The following is a 22463-nucleotide window of genomic DNA, read 5'->3' as shown; positions in this document are numbered from 1 at the left end:
TTATATTCTTGTACATAGGGGCAGTATTATAGTCGTTATATTCTTGTACATAGGAGCAGTATTATAGTAGTTATATTCTTGTACATAGAGGGCAGTATTACAGTAGTTATATTATTGTACATAGAGGGCAGTATTATAGTAGTTATATTCTTGTACATAGGAGAAGTATTATAGTAGTTATATTCTTGTACATAGGAGGCAGTATTATAGTAGTTATATTCTTGTACATAGGAGCAGTATTATAGTAGTTATATTCTTGTACATAGGAGGCAGTATTATAGTAGTTATATTCTTGTACATAGAGGGCAGTATTATAGTAGTTATATTCTTGTACATAGGGGGCAGTATTATAGTAGTTATATTCTTGTACATAGGAGAAGTATTATAGTAGTTATATTCTTGTACATGAGGATCAGTATTATAGTAGTTATATTCTTGTACATGAGGAGCAGTATTATAGTAATTATATTCTTGTACATAGGGGGCAGTATTATAGTAGTTATATTCTTGTACATAGGGAGCAGTATTATAGTAGTTATATTTTTGTACATAGGAGCAGTATTATAGTAGTTATATTCTTGAATATAGGGGCAGTATTATAGTAGTTATATTCTTGTACATAGGAGGCAGTATTATAGTAGTTATATTGTACAGAGGAGCAGTATTATAGTAGTTATATTCTTGTACATAGGGTGCAGTATTATAGTAGTTATATTCTTGTACATGAGGAGCAGTATTATAGTAGTTATATTCTTGTACATAGGAGCAGTATTATAGTAGTTATATTTTTGTACATAGGAGCAGTATTATAGTAGTTATATTCTTGTATATAGGGGCAGTATTATAGTAGTTATATTCTTGTACATAGGAGGCAGTATTATAGTAGTTATATTCTTGTACATAGGAGGCAGTATTATAGTAGTTATATTCTTGTACAGAGGAGCAGTATTATAGTAGTTATATTCTTGTACATAGGGTGCAGTATTATAGTAGTTATATTCTTGTACATAGGAGCAATATTATAGTAGTTATATTCTTGTACATAGTGGGCAGTATTATAGTAGTTATATTCTTGTACATAGGAGCAGTATTATAGTAGTTATATTCTTGTACATAGGGGCAGTATTATAGTAGTTATATTCTTGTACATAGGGGACAGTATTATAGTAGTTATATTCTTGTACATAGGAGCAGTATTATAGTAGTTATATTCTTGTACATAGGAGCAGTATTATAGTAGTTATATTCTTGTACATAGGAGCAGTATTATAGTAGTTATATTCTTGTACATAGGGGCAGTATTATAGTAGTAATATTCTTGTACATAGGGGCAGTATTATAGTAGTTATATTCTTGTACATAGGGGGCAGTATTATAGTAGTTATATTCTTGTATATAGGGGCAGTATTATAGTAGTTATATTCTTGTACATAGGGGCAGTATTATAGTAGTTATATTCTTGTATATAGGGGCAGTATTATAGTAGTTATATTCTTGTACATAGGAGCAGTATTATAATAGTTATATTCTTGTACATAGGAGCAGTATTATAGTAGTTATATTCTTGTACATAGGAGCAGTATTATAGTAGTTATATTCTTGTACATAGGGGGCAGTATTATAGTAGTTATATTCTTGTATATAGGGGACAGTATTATAGTAGTTATATTCTTGTACATAGGAGCAGTATTATAGTAGTTATATTCTTGTACATAGGGGCAGTATTATAGTAGTAATATTCTTGTACATAGGGGCAGTATTATAGTAGTTATATTCTTGTACATAGGAGCAGTATTATAGTAGTTATATTCTTGTACATAGGGGCAGTATTATAGTATATTCTTGTATATAGGGGGCAGTATTATAGTAGTTATATTCTTGTACATAGGAGCAGTATTATAGTAGTTATATTCTTGTACATAGGGGGCAGTATTATAGTAGTTATATTCTTGTACATAGGAGCAGTATTATAGTAGTTATATTCTTGTACATAGGGGTATCACATTGTTATTTTAATATGTAAATGTATAGCTAACTGTTTTGACTTTGTTCTCTTTGGGCCTTCATAGATTGAAGAATTGTCCTTCTCTGGGGTTATTGGGGCCACTGCTGACAAATCACCCACAGACCAGGAATAACCCTTTTCCCTATAATCCTTTTTATAGAAACTGGAAGTTGGTTGTCAAAAAGAATATGCTGAGACGGCTGCGGGGTGATACAGTTACAGGGAATGGTTTCTACCGGACGAACAGACGTGCAATACTGTGATCATGCGCTTTCATCTTAAATCGTTTAGCGACGCTCCCTCATTAATATTAAGCTTTATGACTTAACATCCACCAATGTTCTCCAGAGCTGAAATCTTTACCATCCATTTATTGTATAGTACGGGTATCATATAGTTCTGATATTATATGGTCCTTGGTACCATATAGTTCTGATATAATATGGTCCTTGTAATATATTGTACTGATATCATGTGGCCCTGATATTATATTTCGCTGGTGTCCTAGTTCTTGGTTCCCCTCCAGTTCTGTTAGTCGCTGACCACCCTTGTCTGTGTATAATCTCCTTTGTCGTTCCCTTTGGTGAAACCTTAGCACGCACTAACGCTGAACTGCGTTACATCACTGACATTTTTTGGCACTTGTCTTAACAAAGAAATGATTTTGCTCAGTGCCAAATATTTTAACTATAACAAGCAGCAAAGATGTCAGTGTTCAGCCAAAGGGATGTGCGGAGCAGGGGCTGATCCCACCGTCCCTGGGTGTATATCAGGGCTCTGAGGCGCATATTTCGCTCATCGCCTCACTCCCCCGTTGTGTTTGTGTGCCTTTTCTATGTCCATCCTAAACTTTGCATGATAATCTCTCCCGTCTCATCATATCTCAAAGTGTTTCATAGTTTATAGGATGTTAATAGAGTAGGATGTGCACACAGCAATCAGAGGTACCGCGCAGCTAATGTTCATCCTGAGCTTACTGGTGTGTGAACACCGACACTGCAAAACAGTAAAAGATAGCAGGAGGGGAATGGAACTCGATTTATATGCCATTCAGGGACTACAGAATGATGGCCGGCAACCACTTTGAGTACGGCTTCTGATACTATACTTTTATATAATAAAATTCTGTCTTTCTACAGCCACCACTAGGGGGAGCTTACTGTACATGGTTTTATATAGCCACTGTTGAACTTGAGAACATTACTGTTTGCACTGTGCTCCCCCTAGTGTTCACTTTAGGCCGCTAGAATTGAGCATACATATCCATAGATCTGGTAATGGTATTTTGGGGATTTTAGGAGACGTTTGCAATAGAAGAGAATATCATAACATTTAGAAATAGCCCCCGGTCTATCGTTAGAGCAGTATGGTTGTGCAGATGTGCTGACACATCATTTAGTATCTTTTTGCCTGAAAGGGATAGCTGTCATCTGTCACTGTATAGAAAATGAATAGAGCATTAGAGGCAACCATTCTGACCACAGATAGGAGGAAGTAGGGATCAGTAAAGGGACTGTGGGTAGGTGATCATTGCTTTTTTCTTGGTAAAGTGCTTTATAGGGTTTGTCTTATCTCTCTGATCTCTAGTCTTCAGGAGCACACTTCTTCCCTGCCTCCCTGATTCCTACTTACCAGGGTGGGTGCTGCCCTCCTGATAACTGACAGTTTGAATCAGGGGCAAGGTTGAGCCACTGGCCAAAATTGTGAGTTTTCAGATGCTGTCTTATGCATCTGGGTTCAAACCCTTGAGCCTGTGCTTTGTGGTTAGCTTCTAAGTCTGCCGAGCCACAGCAGATACACCTTTTCTCCTGATTTTTATTTTCTGTTATCCTTGCTTCTGTCTTTTTAGGATAACAGGTGTTTTCGTTTACTCATTTGTCTGCCTTATCACCTTTTGAGTGCGGCTTTATATACTCTCCTCCTGCTGGTATTTCCTGCTGCTGATAGCCTCATTTGGATGTTCAGCCATACTGTTATAGTTTAAGCCAGTCAGTGAAAGACCAGCTAGGGTTTATCTCTCTGCTGTTTATGTTATTTAACCTGAACCTATCTTCTATTTATTTTTAGGAAGTAGGCAGCATATTCTCTATCAGTACGTACTTAAAGGAGTTGTCCACTACTTTAGATTACCCCTCCAATGTATCCCCCTGGGGCCCCTAAGACTTTTTGTAAATACCTTCCGTAGCAGATACTGCCTGTGAGCAGCGCTATCACTGGCAGCTCACAGGCATCACGTGACCCCCTGGATGCAGCCCGCTCTGACATCCGCTGATGTCACGACACGTGCTGGCAGCAGCCGGGGGTCTTTTTTCTTCCTGGTTCCATGGTGGATGCCAGGCTGTGGGCGGGGTTACCCCCCCCCCCCCCGCGTCACACCCGGCATCCACCGCGCGCTCTGCCTCTCCCCATTCATTGGGAAAGAATGGTGTGACGCGGGGGGTAACCCCACCCACAACCCAGCAGCCATCACGTGGACCCCAGCGCTGAGTCACGCCTCACTTGTCGTGACGTCAGCGTGGGGTCACGTGATGCCTGTGAGCGGCCACCGATAGCGCTGCTCACAGGCAGTATCTGCAACGGAAGTTATATACAAAAAGTCTTATGGGCTCCGGGGGGGAAACTTTGGGGGGTAATCTAAAGTAGTGCACAACTTCTTTAATCCTTTATTTTGTGTTTTGTGGTTTGTTTTACTCACTCTGGGATCTTTCTATTTCAGCACACTTTCCCTTCTGTAGGTAATTTACACTCTGCTCTGCCCTCCTGTTCTTTAGGAGGAACGTGAAGCGCTCGACAGTCTTTCAGGCAGTTTAGGTCCGAGTTGCCATAGTCTAGCCTGTGGTTAGGGTTATCTCAGCTCACGTAGGAACCACTAGTGACTGCGGGGTCAAGATCTCTAGTCTGTACAGGAACCTGCAGGGTCAGTTGCAGTTTTTAGTGTATTAGCTATATTTCCAGAGTGAGCTGTTACACTATCATAACATGCTGGTATCAAAAACAGCTTTCCCTCTGCAGCATCGGAAGTGCGTAGGGGCACTGATGATTTGGCCAGCATCAGGGCAGCACTTGCAGCCTGTATAGTAAAGAGCTTTTAAGCATGCACTTTGTGCCTAGGAAACTGACCACCTCTAATAGATGGCAGCAGTGGCCAGTAACCTAGGCAATGAGCGGTAAATTATAGGATGACAAATCCCTCTGATCTTCAAAACAAAGAGGATTTTTAATAAGAGATACATTACAAAGTTGCTTGCAATTTCGCCTATTATAAAACTTAAGACAACCCCTTAAATGAAAGTTGCAAATTTGGAGCTTTGTATTAGAAGTACAGAGCCCCCAACCTGAATAATTACTATTCCTTAATATACTGTTACAGCTGGTATTATTCCCATCTGATTTTACCTGTAGCAGTGATAGTTACGTGCAGATACAATGTGGTAGTATTAGATACAGTGTTGCATATTTTCAGTTGCCTTTGCAGATGAATTAACGCTGACACTTCCTTGTGAAATTTCATAGGAATGCAGAAAGTTCAATGATTCTAGTCCACTCATTCTTGGAATTTGCACTGTGCTGATGCTCTTGAGTCCTTTCACAATAATCCTCAATAGAAGTGACTTTTTGGAGTAATTGTACCCATAAAACAACACACAGATATTAATTTGGCCAATCAGAAGTGCAGAGGTAACTTGTAACATTAGTGGCAGGGAGGAAGGCATGGACAAATGTGCCATTTCTGGGCTTGACCCAAAGAAGGTGTATATTAAGTGGTATACAGCAAGCGTAATGCCCATCTCTTTAAAGCAAACCATCCTTTTTCAGTCTGTTTCTAATTGTAATCTTATGGACTTTAACACGCTGAGGCCTTTAGACTCTGAGCTGTAGCTCTTGTTTTTTTTTTTGCAATTTCTCCAAACATTGCACGGTTTGACCTTGGGATTAATTTGCTAGGATGTCAACTTCTAGGAAGATTGTCAGCTGTGTTGAATGTTTTCCACTTGTGAATGATCTTTCTCATTATAGAATGATTGACTCCAATTTGTTTAGAAATGGTTTTATTACCTTTCCCAGATTGATGGGCAGCAACAATTGCTTCTCTAAGATCATTACTAGAGATGAGCGAATCCAATCTTTAAAGTTCAGCGTTCGTACCAGACATTTAGTGTCTGGTGCTAAAAGCCCAACACGGACTTTCCCTGGAAGTCTGTTGCAATGTTCGGAGTTCTGGGAGAAGTCCGCTGCAGAGAGAGAAAAAGAGAGAGAAAGAGATTGTTTTTTCTTACCCAGACCCAAAGTTCAGGTCTCCATTATTTCCAATAGCGTTCGGGTTCTGTTTTAAGTTCGGGCACAGTTCTGGTACCTGAACTTAACTTTGGAATAAAGTTCGGGTCGGGTACCAGAACTCGAACTTCCAAAAGTCCACATTCATTACTGATGTCCTTCCTATCACACACGTGAATGCTCCAGACCAGCAAATTGCCAAAACTTCTGCTTTTATAGAGGTACTAACACTTAAACAATTAATAAAGGGCATTTGATTAGCAGCACCTGCCTGCCACTTGTCCTCTTAACTCCTATGGAAGCTGTAAGGGTGTACTTAATTTTTCACACACTGCTTCTGCATTTTGGCCTAGTTTTGGTAAATCCCTAATGGCACGGTGTAATGTGTCATGTGCTGCAGTTCATCTCTGGTTGTATTTACCGGCTTTTAAGACCTTCTAATGATTAGATTTTTTTATTAATATATCCTCATTTTTTCTCATGGCTGTATACCTGCGGGGTGCCTGGATTGTTTGCAGGATGTGCACACTGTCTGCGTTCAGTGCCGTGTTGTCAGCACAGGACATGCCTGTTGTCCTAGGTCACGGCTCCAGCCATCATCCTGTTACCGGTAGCCTGGTAACGGTATATATTTCCCTTCTGATAAGTGAGGACGTTGGCAGATTTAAGTGTAGAAAGGAGCTGAGTGCGCCCAGAGCACATCACAGACATAATGCAATTTCCTGCCGGTTGTGCCCGGGTTGCCCCTCCCTTTTGGCAAGTTGCCAGTTTTGTGGTGTAATCGTCTCGCACTTTTGTTCATATAAATCTGAGTCTAATTATTAGACCTAAAAGACCTATCAGGGACAGATAAAACTTCCAAAATCTGTTAGTTGATCTATTTTTCACCTTACATGCTGATTGTTTCCTCTACAATCCATCTGGTCTAAAAAGATGCCATCTCCGCTATTGGTTCCTCTAGCACAGACCAGTCGCTCACATTCTTGCCCTACAGTCTCAATTTTACTGACTTTCCTTTGAACTGGACCACAATGGGGCAAGTCCAAGTGGATGTTTTGGGGTGTTGACAGGTAATTTGGGGGCATTTCTTGGCACTTTTGTGGACCAAGGTTTAAATATCCCAAATTTTTCAGTCTTACTGTTGGTATAGACTCAGTACACCTTTGGATACTAATGTAATATTTTACAGATTTACCCTAATAATTACAGATGGTGAGAATCGATTCACAGGATCCGTTCCATCGGCCACGTCAGTAATCTGCCGCCATCGGACAGGAGCCTTGAGAACTGCCTCTTACCTTCCAGCATCCGCAGCTCTTCTTTTGATTAACCAGCCTAGCGTGACATCACACGTGCGTCTTGCCACAATGATGACATCATACTGGGGCGACTAATCAAAATAGGATGTAAAATACTGACCAAATACTGAACGTGGCATCAGGGAAACACTGATACATTGTAGCTAATCTATGGAAGCAGAAAGTAGTTAAAAGGGTACTTGATGGGCACCAATACCCCAATAGGGCAGTCAATTTTCCATTTTCTTTCCATTTTTGTGAATGACACTGACAGCAAACAGATCTTTAAATTAGTGTGGAGATTTCATTTTAAAGAGCCCTTTGCAATAGGTGTCACCCCCCTTTAAGAGCACTGACTCCCCCTCTTCGTGTCGCACTTAATTTGGGAGAAGGTTTTGCTCAATCTGCATCTAATTCTAATTTGCTTTGAAGGATTCGGATCATTTGTCTTTGCTTTTTCAGACCTCCTAAGATGTTCATCTGCGTGGAACACAAGATTTCCCCTCGCCTTATAGAGACACGAGCAGGCAGAGTTGTCAGCGGAGCGCAGGGAACTTAAACCACTGTTTGCTTTTTGTAATCTGGATATGGAGGCAGCTGGGTCTTATCCAGGATATGGGGACTGGCCGCCATCCAGCCACAAATTCTGCCTATTATAGATAAGAGGGAGCAAGTGGCAGCTAATGTCGTGTGCTAAATGTCACCATCATAGGCCATATAATGAACAAACAGGACTACAACTCCCAGCATGCCAGGACAATTGCAAGCTGTCGGGGACTCTGATCATTGTAGTTTTGCAACAGCTGGAGAAGCACAGGATGGTGACCACCGCTCGCAGCTCCAGCAGGACCGGTTACCTGAATGGTCTCAATTTGGTGTTAAACATTAGTCCCTGGAAAGGGACTACAAGGTGCAGCAATCCCCACTGTACTGCAGATAAAATGGTGACTGGCTGTGCTATTGCTGGAAGCAAATTGCAAAATATTAGATCTCTAGACCAAAATAGTGACCAATTTTCCTCCTGTCCTGTAGGTTTGCTACAATGTATCAGTGAAGTTAAAATGTATCAGTCTGGAGAACAACATATTGGTGTCTTCAAACATTGACATAGATGTGATCCATGGCTCCAGCTTTGAAGTCTGAGATCACCTAATATCATCCTCCTGTCTCATCAGAAGCTGAGGCTGCTTCTGTGTCCATCCCACTTGCTTTACACTGCAGCACTGTTTTATAATTGCACAGCTATGATCAGTCACTGCCGCTTATTTTCTTTGTCTATATTAATCTGATGTAGTCTGCAATCCATCTCCTGTTTTTTAAGAAGATTAGGGTGCTTTTATTTCCATCCACCCCCATGCTTTATATTGCAGTTCGTCTCCTTTTATAGCACAGCTTTACTTTAGTCTAGCCTGTCTATTGGAGCCTAATGTCTGAAATCAATCTTTTCTTTCATCGGAGGCTTAAGATGCTGTTTTGCCCCCATTCTTTACACTGCACCTTTGCTCTATTACAGTACAGCTCAGTGACTCCACCTTAGTTGCATTATCTGTTGGAGTCAGACATAGTATAAACTCCATCCCGTGTCATAAGAAGCTAATGGTACTTTTCTACCCCCACCCTTTTGCTTTACACTGATGCTCTGCTCCTTTTGAGCCCAGCTACAATTAGTGCTTCCGGCTTAGCTTGTCTATTGAAGCCTACGGTAGTCTAAACTCCAACTTTTCTTTCACTGAGGCTTAAAGTTGCTGTTCTTCCCCCATGCTTTTCACTGCAGCCTTGACCCATAAGAGCACAGCTCATTGACTCCACCTTAACTGCATTTCGCGTTGGAGTCAGAGGCAAAAGAGAGAGAAGCTTAGTCTGTTTCTCTATCCCGCCACCATGCTTTACACTGCGGATTTGTTTGTTCATCTTGACTTCTGTGTATAAATTAAAGCATGAATGGGGGGAATGAGCCTCAGTAGTTTGGAGGAGGGGGGCTGTAGATTTGGTTAAATAGTTATGTGATGGGCGCAGCTCAGATTTGGCCATCTATGGAGAATGGCACACAGATTCCACTAATCAGATGAGAAATTTCAAATGAAACATTTCTGAGAATTCCCCCCTTTTTTTGCACCTTCGTGTCCCTAAACCTCATCCAGAAAGTCTGTAAAGCATGTTCAGAACATCTTGTTCTGGGTGTTGTGTCATCAGCTTTTTCTGGAGCGTCCGTCGGGAGGCTGGGAAAGTATGACAATGTACAATCAGAATTTCCACACTGCAGAAAAGAGAATCAGACGATTATTTCATGTGCGTCTACTTGGAAAAGTCCGCAGAAGGGTTTATTTTTAACAGCTCAAATCTTATAATGGAACGTAGCGGCTGCGGTGCCAATGTTCACTGGGAAATAGCCGGGTAGTGGTATAAATACGGCGCTACCTGTCACCCGGAGATGTGGTTTAGGCACACAGACACAGATCTGGACCCCAATGCAGAATCTCAACCCCAACTCTTATGCCACTTATTATAATGCTGTCCTCTTATGTGGCCAGGGGGCTATAGGTGCCAAAGAGGCAAAAGGACTAGTGTTTAGACTTTTCTATAGGGGGAACGATGGACAAAGTCAAGGTCTGTGGACACCTGGGTAAAAGAGCTGCAAGGTGAATGGCACTTTTTTTGGAAAAGTGCAAAATAGCGAATAAGTGTAAAAAATCACTCTAGTGCAGGGACATTAGGCACTGGGGCTAATTTCTACTAACATAAGTCTCTCCCCTTCCCCAAACAGAAGCACATGATGGTTACTCCCCACCAGAACTACTACAAGATGCTGGCCACTGATAACTGCCACTAGAAATCTGTTCTCTACCCAAAACAGGTGGACCTGATCCTTGCCCCCCCACAACTACTACTAGAACTGTATCCTCAATGCAAAACAGATGGAACCGATGCTTGACCCCCACAACTACTACTACAGCTGTATCCCCTATGTAAAACAGGTGGACCCAATGCTTGAACCCCACAACTACTAGAATTTTATCCCCTACCCAAAACAGGAGGACCAGGTGCTTGCCCTCCACAACTACTGCAACAACTATACCCCCTACCCAAAACAGGAGGACCTGATGGTTGCCCTCCATAACTACTACTGCAACTTTTCCATTACCCAAAACATGAGGACCAGATGCTTGCCCCCCATAACTACTACTACAACTGTATTCCCTATGCAAAACAGGTGGACCCGATGCTTGACCCCCCACAAGTACTACTACAACTGTATCCCCTATGTGAAACAGGTGGACCCGATGCTTGATGCCCCACAACTACTACAACTTTATCCCCTACCAAAAACAGGAGGACCAGGTGCTTGCCCTCCACAACTACTACAACTGTACCCCATACCCAAAACAGGAGGACCTGATGGTTGCCCTCCATAACTGCTACTGCTACTTTTCCACTATCCAAAACATGAGGACCAGATGTTTGCCCCCCATAACTACTACTACAACTGTATCCACTACTCAAAATTGATTCTTGCCCCCCCCCACAACTACTACTACAACTGTACCCCCTACCCAAAACAGGAGGACCTGATGCTTGCCCCCCACAACTACTACTACAACTGTCTCCCCTACCCAAAACAGGAGTAGCCAATAGTTGCCCCCCAAAACTACTACAACTATATCCCTTACCCAAAACAGAAGGACCCAATGGTTGCCCGACCAAAACTACTAGAACTGTATCCCCTACCCAAAACAGGAGGACCAAGTGCTCCCCCCCCACAACTACTACTACAACTTTCTCACCTACCCAAAACAGGAGAACCCGATGCTTGCCCTCCATAACTACTACTGCAACTTTTGCACTACCCAAAACATGAGGACCCGATGCTTGCCCCCCACAACTACTACAACTGTATCACCTACCCAAAAACAGGAGGACCTGATGCTGTCCCCCACAACTACTAGAATAGTATCCCCTGACCAAAATAGGAGGACCCATTGCTTGCCCCCCACAGCTACTACAACTATATCCCATCCCCAAAAAAGGTGGACCCAATAGTTTTTCCCCCACAACTACTACAAGTGGTATCCCCTACCCAAAACAGGAGGACATGATGCTTGCCCCCACAACTACTACTACAACTGTATCCCCTACCCAAAACATGAGGACCCAATGCTTGCCCCATAACTACTACTAAAACTATATCCTATAGTCAAAACAGGAGGACTTGAAGCTTTCCACCCACAACAACTACTACAACTGTATCCTCTACCCAAAACAGGTGGACCCGATGCTTGCCTCCCACAACTACTACAACTGTATCCCCTACCCAAATCAGGAGGACCTGATGATTGCTCCCCACAACTTCTTCTACAACTCTGTCCCCTAACGAAAACACTAGGACCTTATGCTTCCCTTCCATCACTCAGGGGTGTAACGGTAGTGGGTGAAGAGTTGCAATCACACCCAAGCCCTGGAAGATGGGGTCTCAAAAACTTTCTTTGTCCTATACTAGAAGACCAATACTATTAAAGACTCGTAATAGCTGGGGGCTCTGTTGGAAATTTTGCATTGGGGCCCATAATCTTTAAGTTACGCCCTTGCTGCTGTTCTACTACAACTCTGTCCCCAACCAAAAACAAGAGGACCTGATGCTTACCTCCCTACACTACTACAACTTTTTCCCCTATCCAATTCAGGAGGAACTAATGTTTACCCCGACCACTATCTTTTCTGTATGGCAAGGCTTGTGTAAAGAGGAGTCCTGTCCAGGTTCTTACTATTGAGACAAAATATAGAGCTAACCTTATCCGGGCCCACTTCCTTGGGGCCCCATAGTCACTATATGGGCTGACCCTATGGTATGCACAGCATATTGAAAGGTTGCAACATGAGTAATTTCACTGGAGTGTTTTACATTGATTGGTGTGGATTTACGGGCAAATGCCCATTTTGCACCAGTGTCCAACTTCTGTCACCAATAGGAGATCATCAGGAGTATTATTTCCAGCTTCCTTTTCTTTAGTTTCCAGGGGTAAGACTACATCTGAGCTTTACGGACTGGATTGGATTTTTTGGCAATCGCCTCCATTTCCTGGTGAATAATACCGTTTCCTGGATGGAGTTTTTCCTGAATATTTTTATGAATGAACATCTGACCGTTCACTTTACTCCCTGTATCCACCCTAGATAGAAAATGATAGTGCTCACCGGTGACAGCACTGCCTGCTCGCACCGCGAGTGTCTGCACACCGTTCTCAGATCAAGCCCTGCCCTGCCCTGTGCCCACTGGCATCCCCTCTCCACACCCCTGATAACATCTGGCCTAGATTAGGGCCGGGGAGGTTGGATATTTTCTTTTGTAAAGGGAATGGCATGTCATCTGTGATTTTGGAACGCCAAGTGTATTTTTAGGAATGAGTAACCCTGTCTGCGCCCAGGCAGGAGGAAGTTGTGTATTCGGGGCGATGAGATTATAGAATAGAGAAGGTTATCGCTTTACTGGTTGGAGGCACGGCAAGGGGAGGCTGATGGTTTCCACACAGCATGCTGAGAGTAGTAGTGCATGATTGCTAAGATATTGATCCGCATAACTTATTGTGTGTCTGACCTAGCACAAATAGTAGCAGACTGCAGATATAACTAGTATCAGCGTCTCCATGAATGATCCTAGTGAAAGTCCTGATGAAAAGTCCTAGGACAGTCAATGCCACACTGCTCCTGTAAGTAGTGCCACGAAGGGGCGGACATATCATTGGTGCAACTTGTGCGGCAGCACAGGGGCCAAGAGTTAAAGGGGCCCATTTCTACCTCCAAAGCAAGTGGAATTGTGCATTATGAGGAGCTGTTGGGCTACAAAGGGCCCATATATTGTTCTTGCACAGGGGTTCTTTCCTGTCTGTGTCCGCCAGTAGTGCCACGCAAAGTACACCATGAATAGTGGCAGCTAGGTTGCTGTTATGAGTAGTGCCAGGCAGAGTACCCTGTGAATCGTGTCAGCTAGAGGACTGTTATGAGTAGTGTCAGTCAAAGTACACCATGAATAATAGTTGCCACAGTGCTGTTATGAGTAGTGCCAGGCAGAGTACCCCATGAATAGTGGCAGCCAGTGTGCTTTTATGAGTAGTGGTATGCAAAGTACCCCAAGAATAGTGGCAGCCATGTTGCTGTTATGAGTAGTACCAGGCAGAGTACCTCATCGCTAATAACAGCCAGAGTGCTCCTATAAGTAGTGCCAGGCAGAGTACCCATGAATAGTAGCAGTGAGAAGGCTGTTATGAGTAGTGCCAGTCAAAGTACCCCATGAATACTAGTTGCCAGAGTGCTGTTATGAGTAGTGCCAGGAGGAATGCCCAAGAGTGATCCGATAAATAGTGCCAGGCAGAGTACCCCATAAATAATACCAGCCAGAATGCCCCTGTGAGTAGTGCCAGGCAGCGTACCCCGGGGGTAGTGACAACCAGAGTGCTCATATGGGTAGTGCCAGGAGGAATGCCCTATGAATAGTGACAATCTCTCTGTCCTCGCTAATACTGCAAGCCTATGTGCCCCCATAAATGGCACAATCCAGAATACAACAGTTCCATGATAGTACCGACCATAGTGCACATATTAGTAGTGCTAACCATAATGTCTCATGAATGGTGCCAGCTAGAGAATGCCCCTCCTAATACTACAAACTACGATGGTAAAAACAGGATTCACCGCCTCCTCCTCACTCCCACGACTGTTTCTTTGTGCCATGTGCGCAGTCACCGCCTCTCTGGGCACTGGAGAGCACTGTGTGCCCAGCATTACTGGTTGGCGCCTGAGTATAAGGCAGACTTTTTAGAAAGAGTATTAAAGTGAGCCAGGGGGAAGCTGAGACCACCGCAACCAAAACTTCACGTGTCACCCTGACTTTGGACTGATAACCTGGACAGATGAGATTGTTTGCATTTTGGTGCCCTTGGTTACGTTATAAACCTCATATACATTGGGCAGCACAGATCTGTAATGTATCCAAGGTCAACAAAATAAGCCACATGGTGGAGACTGGAGAGATAAGATTCCCATCGTGTCCCGTGGACTGGGAATATTTTACCTTTTACTGTAGGAAATGAGATAAACTGCAGGGTTGACTCCACAGCCTGAGAACGTCCGCACCCTTCATCACCTCTGTAACTCTGTGACCTCAGATCTTTTATCAGACCCCTCATTATCTGCTATGACCTAATCACTGGGATATGTTATGACAGACCCCTTACCTCACCCCGCGGATTGACAGATGATGTCTAAACTTCAAGATTAATTAACAAAACAAGATGCCGTGTTATAACAGGTCTGGAATGTTTGGCGGCTTTGTACATATCCGCGACGCTCTGAACTCCTCATAACTGATGTTAACGTCCCATAGATATTTAGGGTCACAGTCAGGCAATTTGTAGGTCTGGATTGGGGGTTTGCTGTAGTAGTCACCCATGTATTCACTGAGTTTACAATCTAATCTAATCTGGTATTAGGACTGGCCGTGAAATGCATTATTATTAAAATAATAGGGTCAACAATAGCGTCCTGTTTAATCCTTTCTATTGACTCCTCACTTGTGATGCGCTATATGGTGCCAATATAATAGTCATTGAGCACATAAATAATGTACCATACAGTGCCCAAGTAATAGAACACTCAGTAACATAAGGTATATGGCAGAATCCCCTGCAGCTGCCTTTCCAGGGTGGGATCAGGAATACGTGCTGTGGGTCCTCAGCCTGTCAAGAGCAGCGGCGCCCCCTTGAGTAGGAGCAGGTGATGCATAATGTGTGACTTCACAGTTTACAGACCCCCTAAGGCAGAGCCTGGAAAAACTGCCCAGTGTAGGGTGCATTGTTCGACACAGGGATTCTCTTTGGGCTTCTTTGTCTTCCTGTGTCACTTAGACCCTTTCTTTGGTATTCTTTGCTGGATCAATGCGGGTCCTAGCGATCAGATCAGTGCGGGTCCTAATGGGCAGATCAGTGCGGATCCAAGAGGTCAGATCAGTGTGGGTCCAAGAGGTCGGATCAGTGCGGGTCCAAGAGGTTGAATCAGTGCAATTCCAAGAGGTCGGATCAGTGCTGGTCCAAGAGGTCGGATCAGTGCTGGTCCAAGAGGTCGGATCAGTGCTGGTCCTAGCGGTCGGATCAGTACGGGTCCTAGCGGTCGGATCAGTGCGAGTCCAAGAGGTTGGATCAGTGCAGGTCCTAGCGGTCGGATCAGTGCAGGTCCTAGCGGTCGGATCAGTGCGGGTCCAAGAGGTCGGATCAGTGCGGGTCCTAGCGGTCGGATCAGTGCGGGTCCAAGAGGTCGGATCAGTGCGAGTCCAAGAGGTCGGATCAGTGCGAGTCCAAGAAGTCGGATCAGTGCGAGTCCAAGAAGTCGGATCAGTGCGAGTCCAAGAAGTCGGATCAGTGCGAGTCCAAGAAGTCGGATCAGTGCGGGTCCAAGAGGTTGAATCAGTGCAGGTCCAAGAGGTTGAATCAGTGCGGGTCCAAGAGGTTGAATCAGTGCGGGTCCAAGAGGTCAGATCAGTGCGGGTCCTAGCGGTCAGATCAGTGCTGTTCCAAGAGGTCAGATCAGTGTGGGTCCAAGAGGTCAGATCAATGTGGGTCCAAGAGGTGGAATCAGTGCGTGTCCAAGAAGTCAGATCAGTGCTGGTCCTAGCGGTCAGATCAGTGTGGGTTCAAGAGGTCAGATCAATGTGGGTCCAAGAGGTCAGATCAGTGCGGGTCCAAGAAGTCAGATCAGTGCGGGTCCTAGCGGTCAGATCAGTGCGGGTGCTAGCAGTCAGATCAGTGCGGGTGCTAGCAGTCAGATCAGTGCGGGTCCTAGCAGTCAGATCAGTGAGGGTCCAAGCAGTCAGATCAGTGAGTGTCCAAGAGGTCGGATCAGTGTGGGTCCTAGAGGTTGGATCGGTCACTCTATTCTAAGCCTATAGCTTGGTAGGGTGCATGCTCGACTGCTGCTCCATTGAATTTCTTCTTAGCAATTGTCTTGTGGCTGGGGTAAACTAGGTACTATGTTCCCCCAACATGGGGGTCCCATCGATTTGACCCACACCGATAAAGCAGTTATCACCTATCCAGGGAATCAATGATAATAATTGCTTCGGGTTGGAATGCCCCATTAACTTGAGGGAACAGTTAGAAGGCTGTTGGCACTAATCCTTTTATACCTACAGTATCTGCGTACATGTGGATTTTTTGTGTGACCCTAATCCCATCTTCTCTGTTTCTGTTTAGTGTTTGATAATCGGCGGTGGTCCTTGTGGACTGCGGACGGCCATTGAACTTGCCTGTTTAGGAGCCAAGGTGGTCGTGGTGGAGAAGAGAGACACATTCTCCCGGAACAATGTCCTCCACCTCTGGCCTTACACCATCCATGACCTTAGGTGCCTCGGAGCCAAGAAGTTCTATGGAAAGTTCTGTGCCGGAGCCATTGATCATATAAGTATGTACAGTAACCTATGGATACAATCATTCTTCTAGCTGAGGGTTTGCTACAGTTGTATCCAGTCTGGACAATAATCTGTGGAATAAACAGCCTGCACTCCAGACTGTTACATTGTAACAAACTATCAGAAGGAGTTTTGCACTGATGATTGTGTTATGGCAAACTCTCAGCTGTGACAATTTACTGCAGGGTACTGTTCCTTTAAGATCCCCATTATTACAGATTATCACCATTTTTCTTGCAGGTATTTGGCAGCTTCAGCTCATGTTGTTTAAGATTGCACTGCTACATGGGATTGAGATCCACGTAAATGTAGAATTTGTCAAACTCCTGGAACCGCCAGAAGATCAAGAAAATCAAAGTAATTTCTTTTTTTATTCTGTACTTAAGAGAAATGGTGTTTCACAATGTGAGCGTAATACATGATGTAACAGGAGGGTGAATGGGCCGGGCACAGGGAGCGGCGGCACTGCAGCACGGCAGCGCACAGCAGCCACTTACCAAGTGTCCGGGACGTTCTAACAATTACAGTCATGCAGATAAACCTCTGGTTGGGTCACTGATAATCTTGGCCGTGGCACAAAGAGGAAATCTCGCTGTGTGCTTGGATCAGCTTTGTGATCTGCCATGTCACACTTACCCCAATGATCGGACATTATTTCAGATGAGTTGATATTAAGTTTCACAAGTATGATAATGTGATGCCATAACCGCACTGCCAGGGCATCTACAGTACATATATAATAGTACAGTCTAGAGTATACATAAAATAGTACCATTTGTAGTACAAATATAATAGTAGCATCTGAGTATACATATAATAATACCATCAGCAGTACATATATAATAGTACAGTCTAGAGTATACATATAATAGTACCATCTGTAGTGCATATATAATAGTAGCAGCTATAGCACATAAATAGTAATACCATCTCTACTATATGTATATAACATAGTACCATCTGCAGTACATACAGTACAGACCAAAAGTTTGGACACACCTTCTCATTTAAAGATTTTTCTGTATTTTCATGACTATGAAAATTGTACATTCACACTGAAGGCATCAAAACTATGAATTAACACATGTGGAATTATATACTTAACAAAAAAGTGTGAAACAACTGAAAATATGTCTTATATTCTAGGTTCTTCAAAGTAGCCACCTTTTGCTTTGATGACTGCTTTGCACACTCTTGGCATTCTCTTGATGAGCTTCAAGAGGTTGTCACCGGAAATGGTCTTCCAACAATCTTGAAGGAGTTCCCAGAGATGCTTAGAACTTGTTGGCCCTTTTGCCTTCACTCTGCAGTCCAGCTCACCCCAAACCATCTCGATTGGGTTCAGGTCTGGTGACTGTGGAGGCCAGGTCATCTGGCGTAGCACCCCATCACTCTCCTTCTTAGTCAAATAGCCCTTACACAGCCTGGAGGTGTGTTTGGGGTCATTGTCCTGTTGAAAAATAAATGATGGTTCAACTAAACGCAAACCGGATGGAATAGCATGCCGCTGCAAGATGCTGTGGTAGCCATGCTGGTTCAGTATGCCTTCAATTTTGAATAAATCCCCAACAGTGTCACCAGCAAAGCCCCCCCACACCATCACACCTCCTCCTCCATGCTTCACGGTGGAAACCAGGCATGTAGAGTCCATCCGTTCACTTTTTCTCCGTCGCACAAAGACATGGTGGTTGGAACCAAAGATCTCAAATTTGGACTCATCAGACCAAAGCACAGATTTCCACTGGTCTAATGTCCATTCCTTGTGTTCTTTAGCCCAAACAAGTCACTTCTGCTTGTTGCCTGTCCTTAGCAGTGGTTTCCTAGCAGCTATTTTACCATGAAGGCCTGCTGCACAAAGTCTCCTCTTAACAGTTGTTGTAGAGATGTGTCTGCTGCTAGAACTCTGTGTGGCATTGACCTGGTCTCTAATCTGAGCTGCTGTTAACCTGCGATTTCTGAGGCTGGTGACTTGGAGAAGCATCCTCAGAAGCAGAGGTGACTCTTGGTCTTCCTTTCCTGGGGCGGTCCTCATGTGAGCCAGTTTCTTTGTAGTGCTTGATGGTTTTTGCAACTGCACTTGGGGACGCATTCAAAGTTTTCCCAATTTTTCGGACTGACTGACCTTCATTTCTTAAAGTAATGATGGCCACTCGTTTTTCTTTACTTAGCTGCTTTTTTCTTGCCATAATACAAATTCTAATAGTCTCTTCAGTAGGACTATCAGCTGTGTATCCACCAGACTTCTGCACAACACAACTGATGGTCCCAACCCCATTTATAAGACAAAAAATCCCACTTATTAAACCTGACAGGGCACACCTGTGAAGTGAAAACCATTTCCGGTGACTACCTCTTGAAGCTCATCAAGAGAATGGCAAGAGTGTGCAAAGCAGTCATCAAAGCAAAAGGTGGCTACTTTGAGGAACCTAGAATATAAGACATATTTTCAGTTGTTTGTTAAGTATATACGGTATATATAGTTATAGTTATATATATATATAGTTGTTTGTTAAGTATATAATTCCACATGTGTTAATTCATAGTTTTGATGTCTTCAGTGTGAATGTACAATTTTCATAGTCAAGAAAATACAGAAAAATCTTTAAATGAGAAGGTGTGTCCAAACTTTTGGTCTGTACTGTATATAATAGTATAATCTAGAGTATACATATAATAGTACCTTCTGCAGTACATATATAATAGTATCATCTGCAGTACATATATAATAGTATCATCTAGAGTATACATATAATAGTGCCATCAGCAGTACATATATAATAGTATCATCTGCAGTACATATATAATAGTATCATCTAGAGTATATATATAATAGTATCATCTAGAGTATACATATAATAGTGCCATCTGCAGTACATATATAATAGTATAATCTGCAGTACATATATAATAGTATAATCTGCAGTACATATATAATAGTATCATCTGCAGTACATATATAATAGTACCATCTAGAGTATACATATAATAGTACCATCTGCAGTACATATATAATGGTACCATCTGCAGTACATACAGTATATAATAGTATCATCTAGAGTATACATATAATAATACCATCTGCAGTACATATATAATAGTACCATCTAGAGTATACATATAATAGTACCATCTGTAGTACATATATAATGGTACCATATGCAGTACATATATAATAGTATCATCTAGAGTATACATATAATAATACCATCTGCTGTACATATATAATAGTACCATCTCTAGTATATGTATAAAAGATAGTACCACCTGTAATACATATATAATAATACCATCTGTAGTCCATGTATTATAGTACCATCTATAGTTTATTTATATATAATAATATCATCTGTAGTACTTATGTTAATGACAATACCATCGGTAGTACATATATAAGGCCACGGCCGCACTATCAGTATTTGGTCAGTATTCGGTCAGTATTTTTTCTCAGGAGTGGGAGCCAAATCCAGGTGAGGAACAATCAGAGAAAAGGTATAATAGAAACAAGTCACCAATTCTGCAGTTATCACCCACTTCTTATGTTGGCTCCCACTCCTGAGAAAAAATACTGACCGAACACTGATAGTGGGGCCGCGGCCTAATAGTACCATCGGTAGTTCATGTACACTAGTGCCATAATACACCATAATGTCTCATTAGTGCTCTTAGCAGTAGTGCCGCATAAAACCAGCTATAATACTTACTGCCATGATGCTCACGGATTACCAGCCATAGTGCCCACAAGATACCAGTCATATTTGCTACAGCCATGGTGCTCACTTTAAAAGAAGTCATAGTCTTTCATAATACCAACCATGGTGACCCCACAATACCAGATAAAGGTCCTTTCACACAAGACCTAGCACTACACTTGTACACTTGTAACCAGAACACTAATATTATGTAATATTTTTCCTTAGAAATAGGATGGAGGGCGGAATATCTTCCTCAGGACCATCCCTTATCAGACTATGAGTTTGACGTCATTATCGGGGCGGATGGGCGCAGGAACACCCTGGAAGGTGAGATATGACCCGTAGTAGCAGTAATGGTATTTGTAAGACTTACAATCATTTTGTATAGGATATTTTGGAGTATATTCACTGTTATTGGGGTTCTTTACTTCTGACAATACAATGATCATTAGGAGTCCGGCGATCATGTGGGGAAACCTAACAGTAAGTGGTCAGTTTCCCTGTAGTGCCCCCACAGGTGGAATTGAGTATTACATAAATGTATATAGAACTGGACAGTGTCATCCTCATATAGAAAGCAGGAGTGTTTCCTATGATAAAAATAAACAGTGCTATCATTATAACAGATCTAACACTTCTAAAATTAGCCCAATAATAGTATAATATTCATCTTACACCCCAGAAATGACAATGACCCTGATGAAGTCATGGCTTCTCCCTGTGTGATGTTAATTAGACGCAGGAATATTAGACCACTCTCTGATGTCAGGAGAAGCTGCGGTGACATGTTTGGGATGACTGATTGATTTAATGGCTGAAAACGCCATCCCTTGTACCCAGATGGTGAAAATACAGGGCGGGATATATCACTGGGTGTTATATATGGCAGGACTGGGAGGATCATAGGGAAGCTTCTCCGCACTCTATACAACAAGCCGTGTCATCTAGAAAGGATTTCTGTATTTCAGCTTCCCATATATCATGTATAATAGCCCATATAAAAGCCCTTATAAAACAAAGGGGATTTTTTCATTTTTATATAAATTAATAATTCTCATGGAAAGTTCTGCCGATTTCTAATACACCTTCTCTTCTATTTTTTAAGACCTCTGCTTGCTGTCTGCTTACCTTCAGAACGTGTAAATCAGTGTAGATCTAAAGGGGTTGTCCTGGCACAATATATTGATGAGCTTTCCATAGGATAGGTCCTTAATATGACTTTGCTGGGGGTCCAACACCTGATCAGCTGTTATTTGCTCCATTGGTGGCTGTAAACTCTTGGAATGGAGCTGCAGAGCACATCTCCATACAGTGTGTAGCAGCCGCTGCCGGGTACTGCAGAATAGAACATCTCCATACAATGTATAGCAGCCGATGCCGGGTACTGCAGAACAGAATATCTGCATACAATGTGTAGCGGCCACTGCCGGGTACTGCAGAACAAGACATCTCCATACAATGTGTAGCTGCCACTGCCGGGTACTGCAGAACAGAACATCTCCATATAATGTGTAGCTGCCACTGCCGAGTAGTGCAGAAAAGAACATCTCCATATAATGTGTAGCTGCCACTGCCGGGTAGTGCAGAACAGAACATCTCCATACAATGTGTAGCAGCCGCTGCCGGGTACTGCAGAACAAAGCATCCCCATACAATGTGTAGCAACCACTGCCAGGTACTGCAGAACAGAACATCACCATACAATGTGTAGCAGCCACTCCCGGGTACTACAGAACATCTCT

The 22463-nt window shown here is 42.9% G+C and overlaps 1 protein-coding gene across 14 annotated transcripts in view; it reads left to right on the top strand.

The window, feature by feature from the left end:
- Nucleotides 1–22463, top strand: part of MICAL2 (microtubule associated monooxygenase, calponin and LIM domain containing 2) — a 255023-nt gene that overhangs the window by 81475 nt on the left and 151085 nt on the right. For all 14 annotated transcript variants that reach the window (XM_073658276.1, XM_073658278.1, XM_073658281.1 and 11 more), the window contains exons 3-5: nucleotides 16815–17022; nucleotides 17270–17386; nucleotides 20947–21048. In XM_073658276.1, the coding sequence (XP_073514377.1) occupies nucleotides 16815–17022; nucleotides 17270–17386; nucleotides 20947–21048 (427 nt within the window). The remainder of the gene's footprint in view (nucleotides 1–16814; nucleotides 17023–17269; nucleotides 17387–20946; nucleotides 21049–22463) is intronic.

The sequence above is a fragment of the Phyllobates terribilis genome, unplaced genomic scaffold (genome assembly GCF_046119375.1).
Source record: "Phyllobates terribilis strain yellow unplaced genomic scaffold, ASM4611937v1 Scaffold_13__5_contigs__length_258822181, whole genome shotgun sequence".
Taxonomy (NCBI): domain Eukaryota; kingdom Metazoa; phylum Chordata; class Amphibia; order Anura; family Dendrobatidae; genus Phyllobates; species Phyllobates terribilis.
The sequence above is the reverse complement of the archived record's forward strand: the minus strand, read 5'-3'. Positions and strand labels throughout refer to the sequence as shown.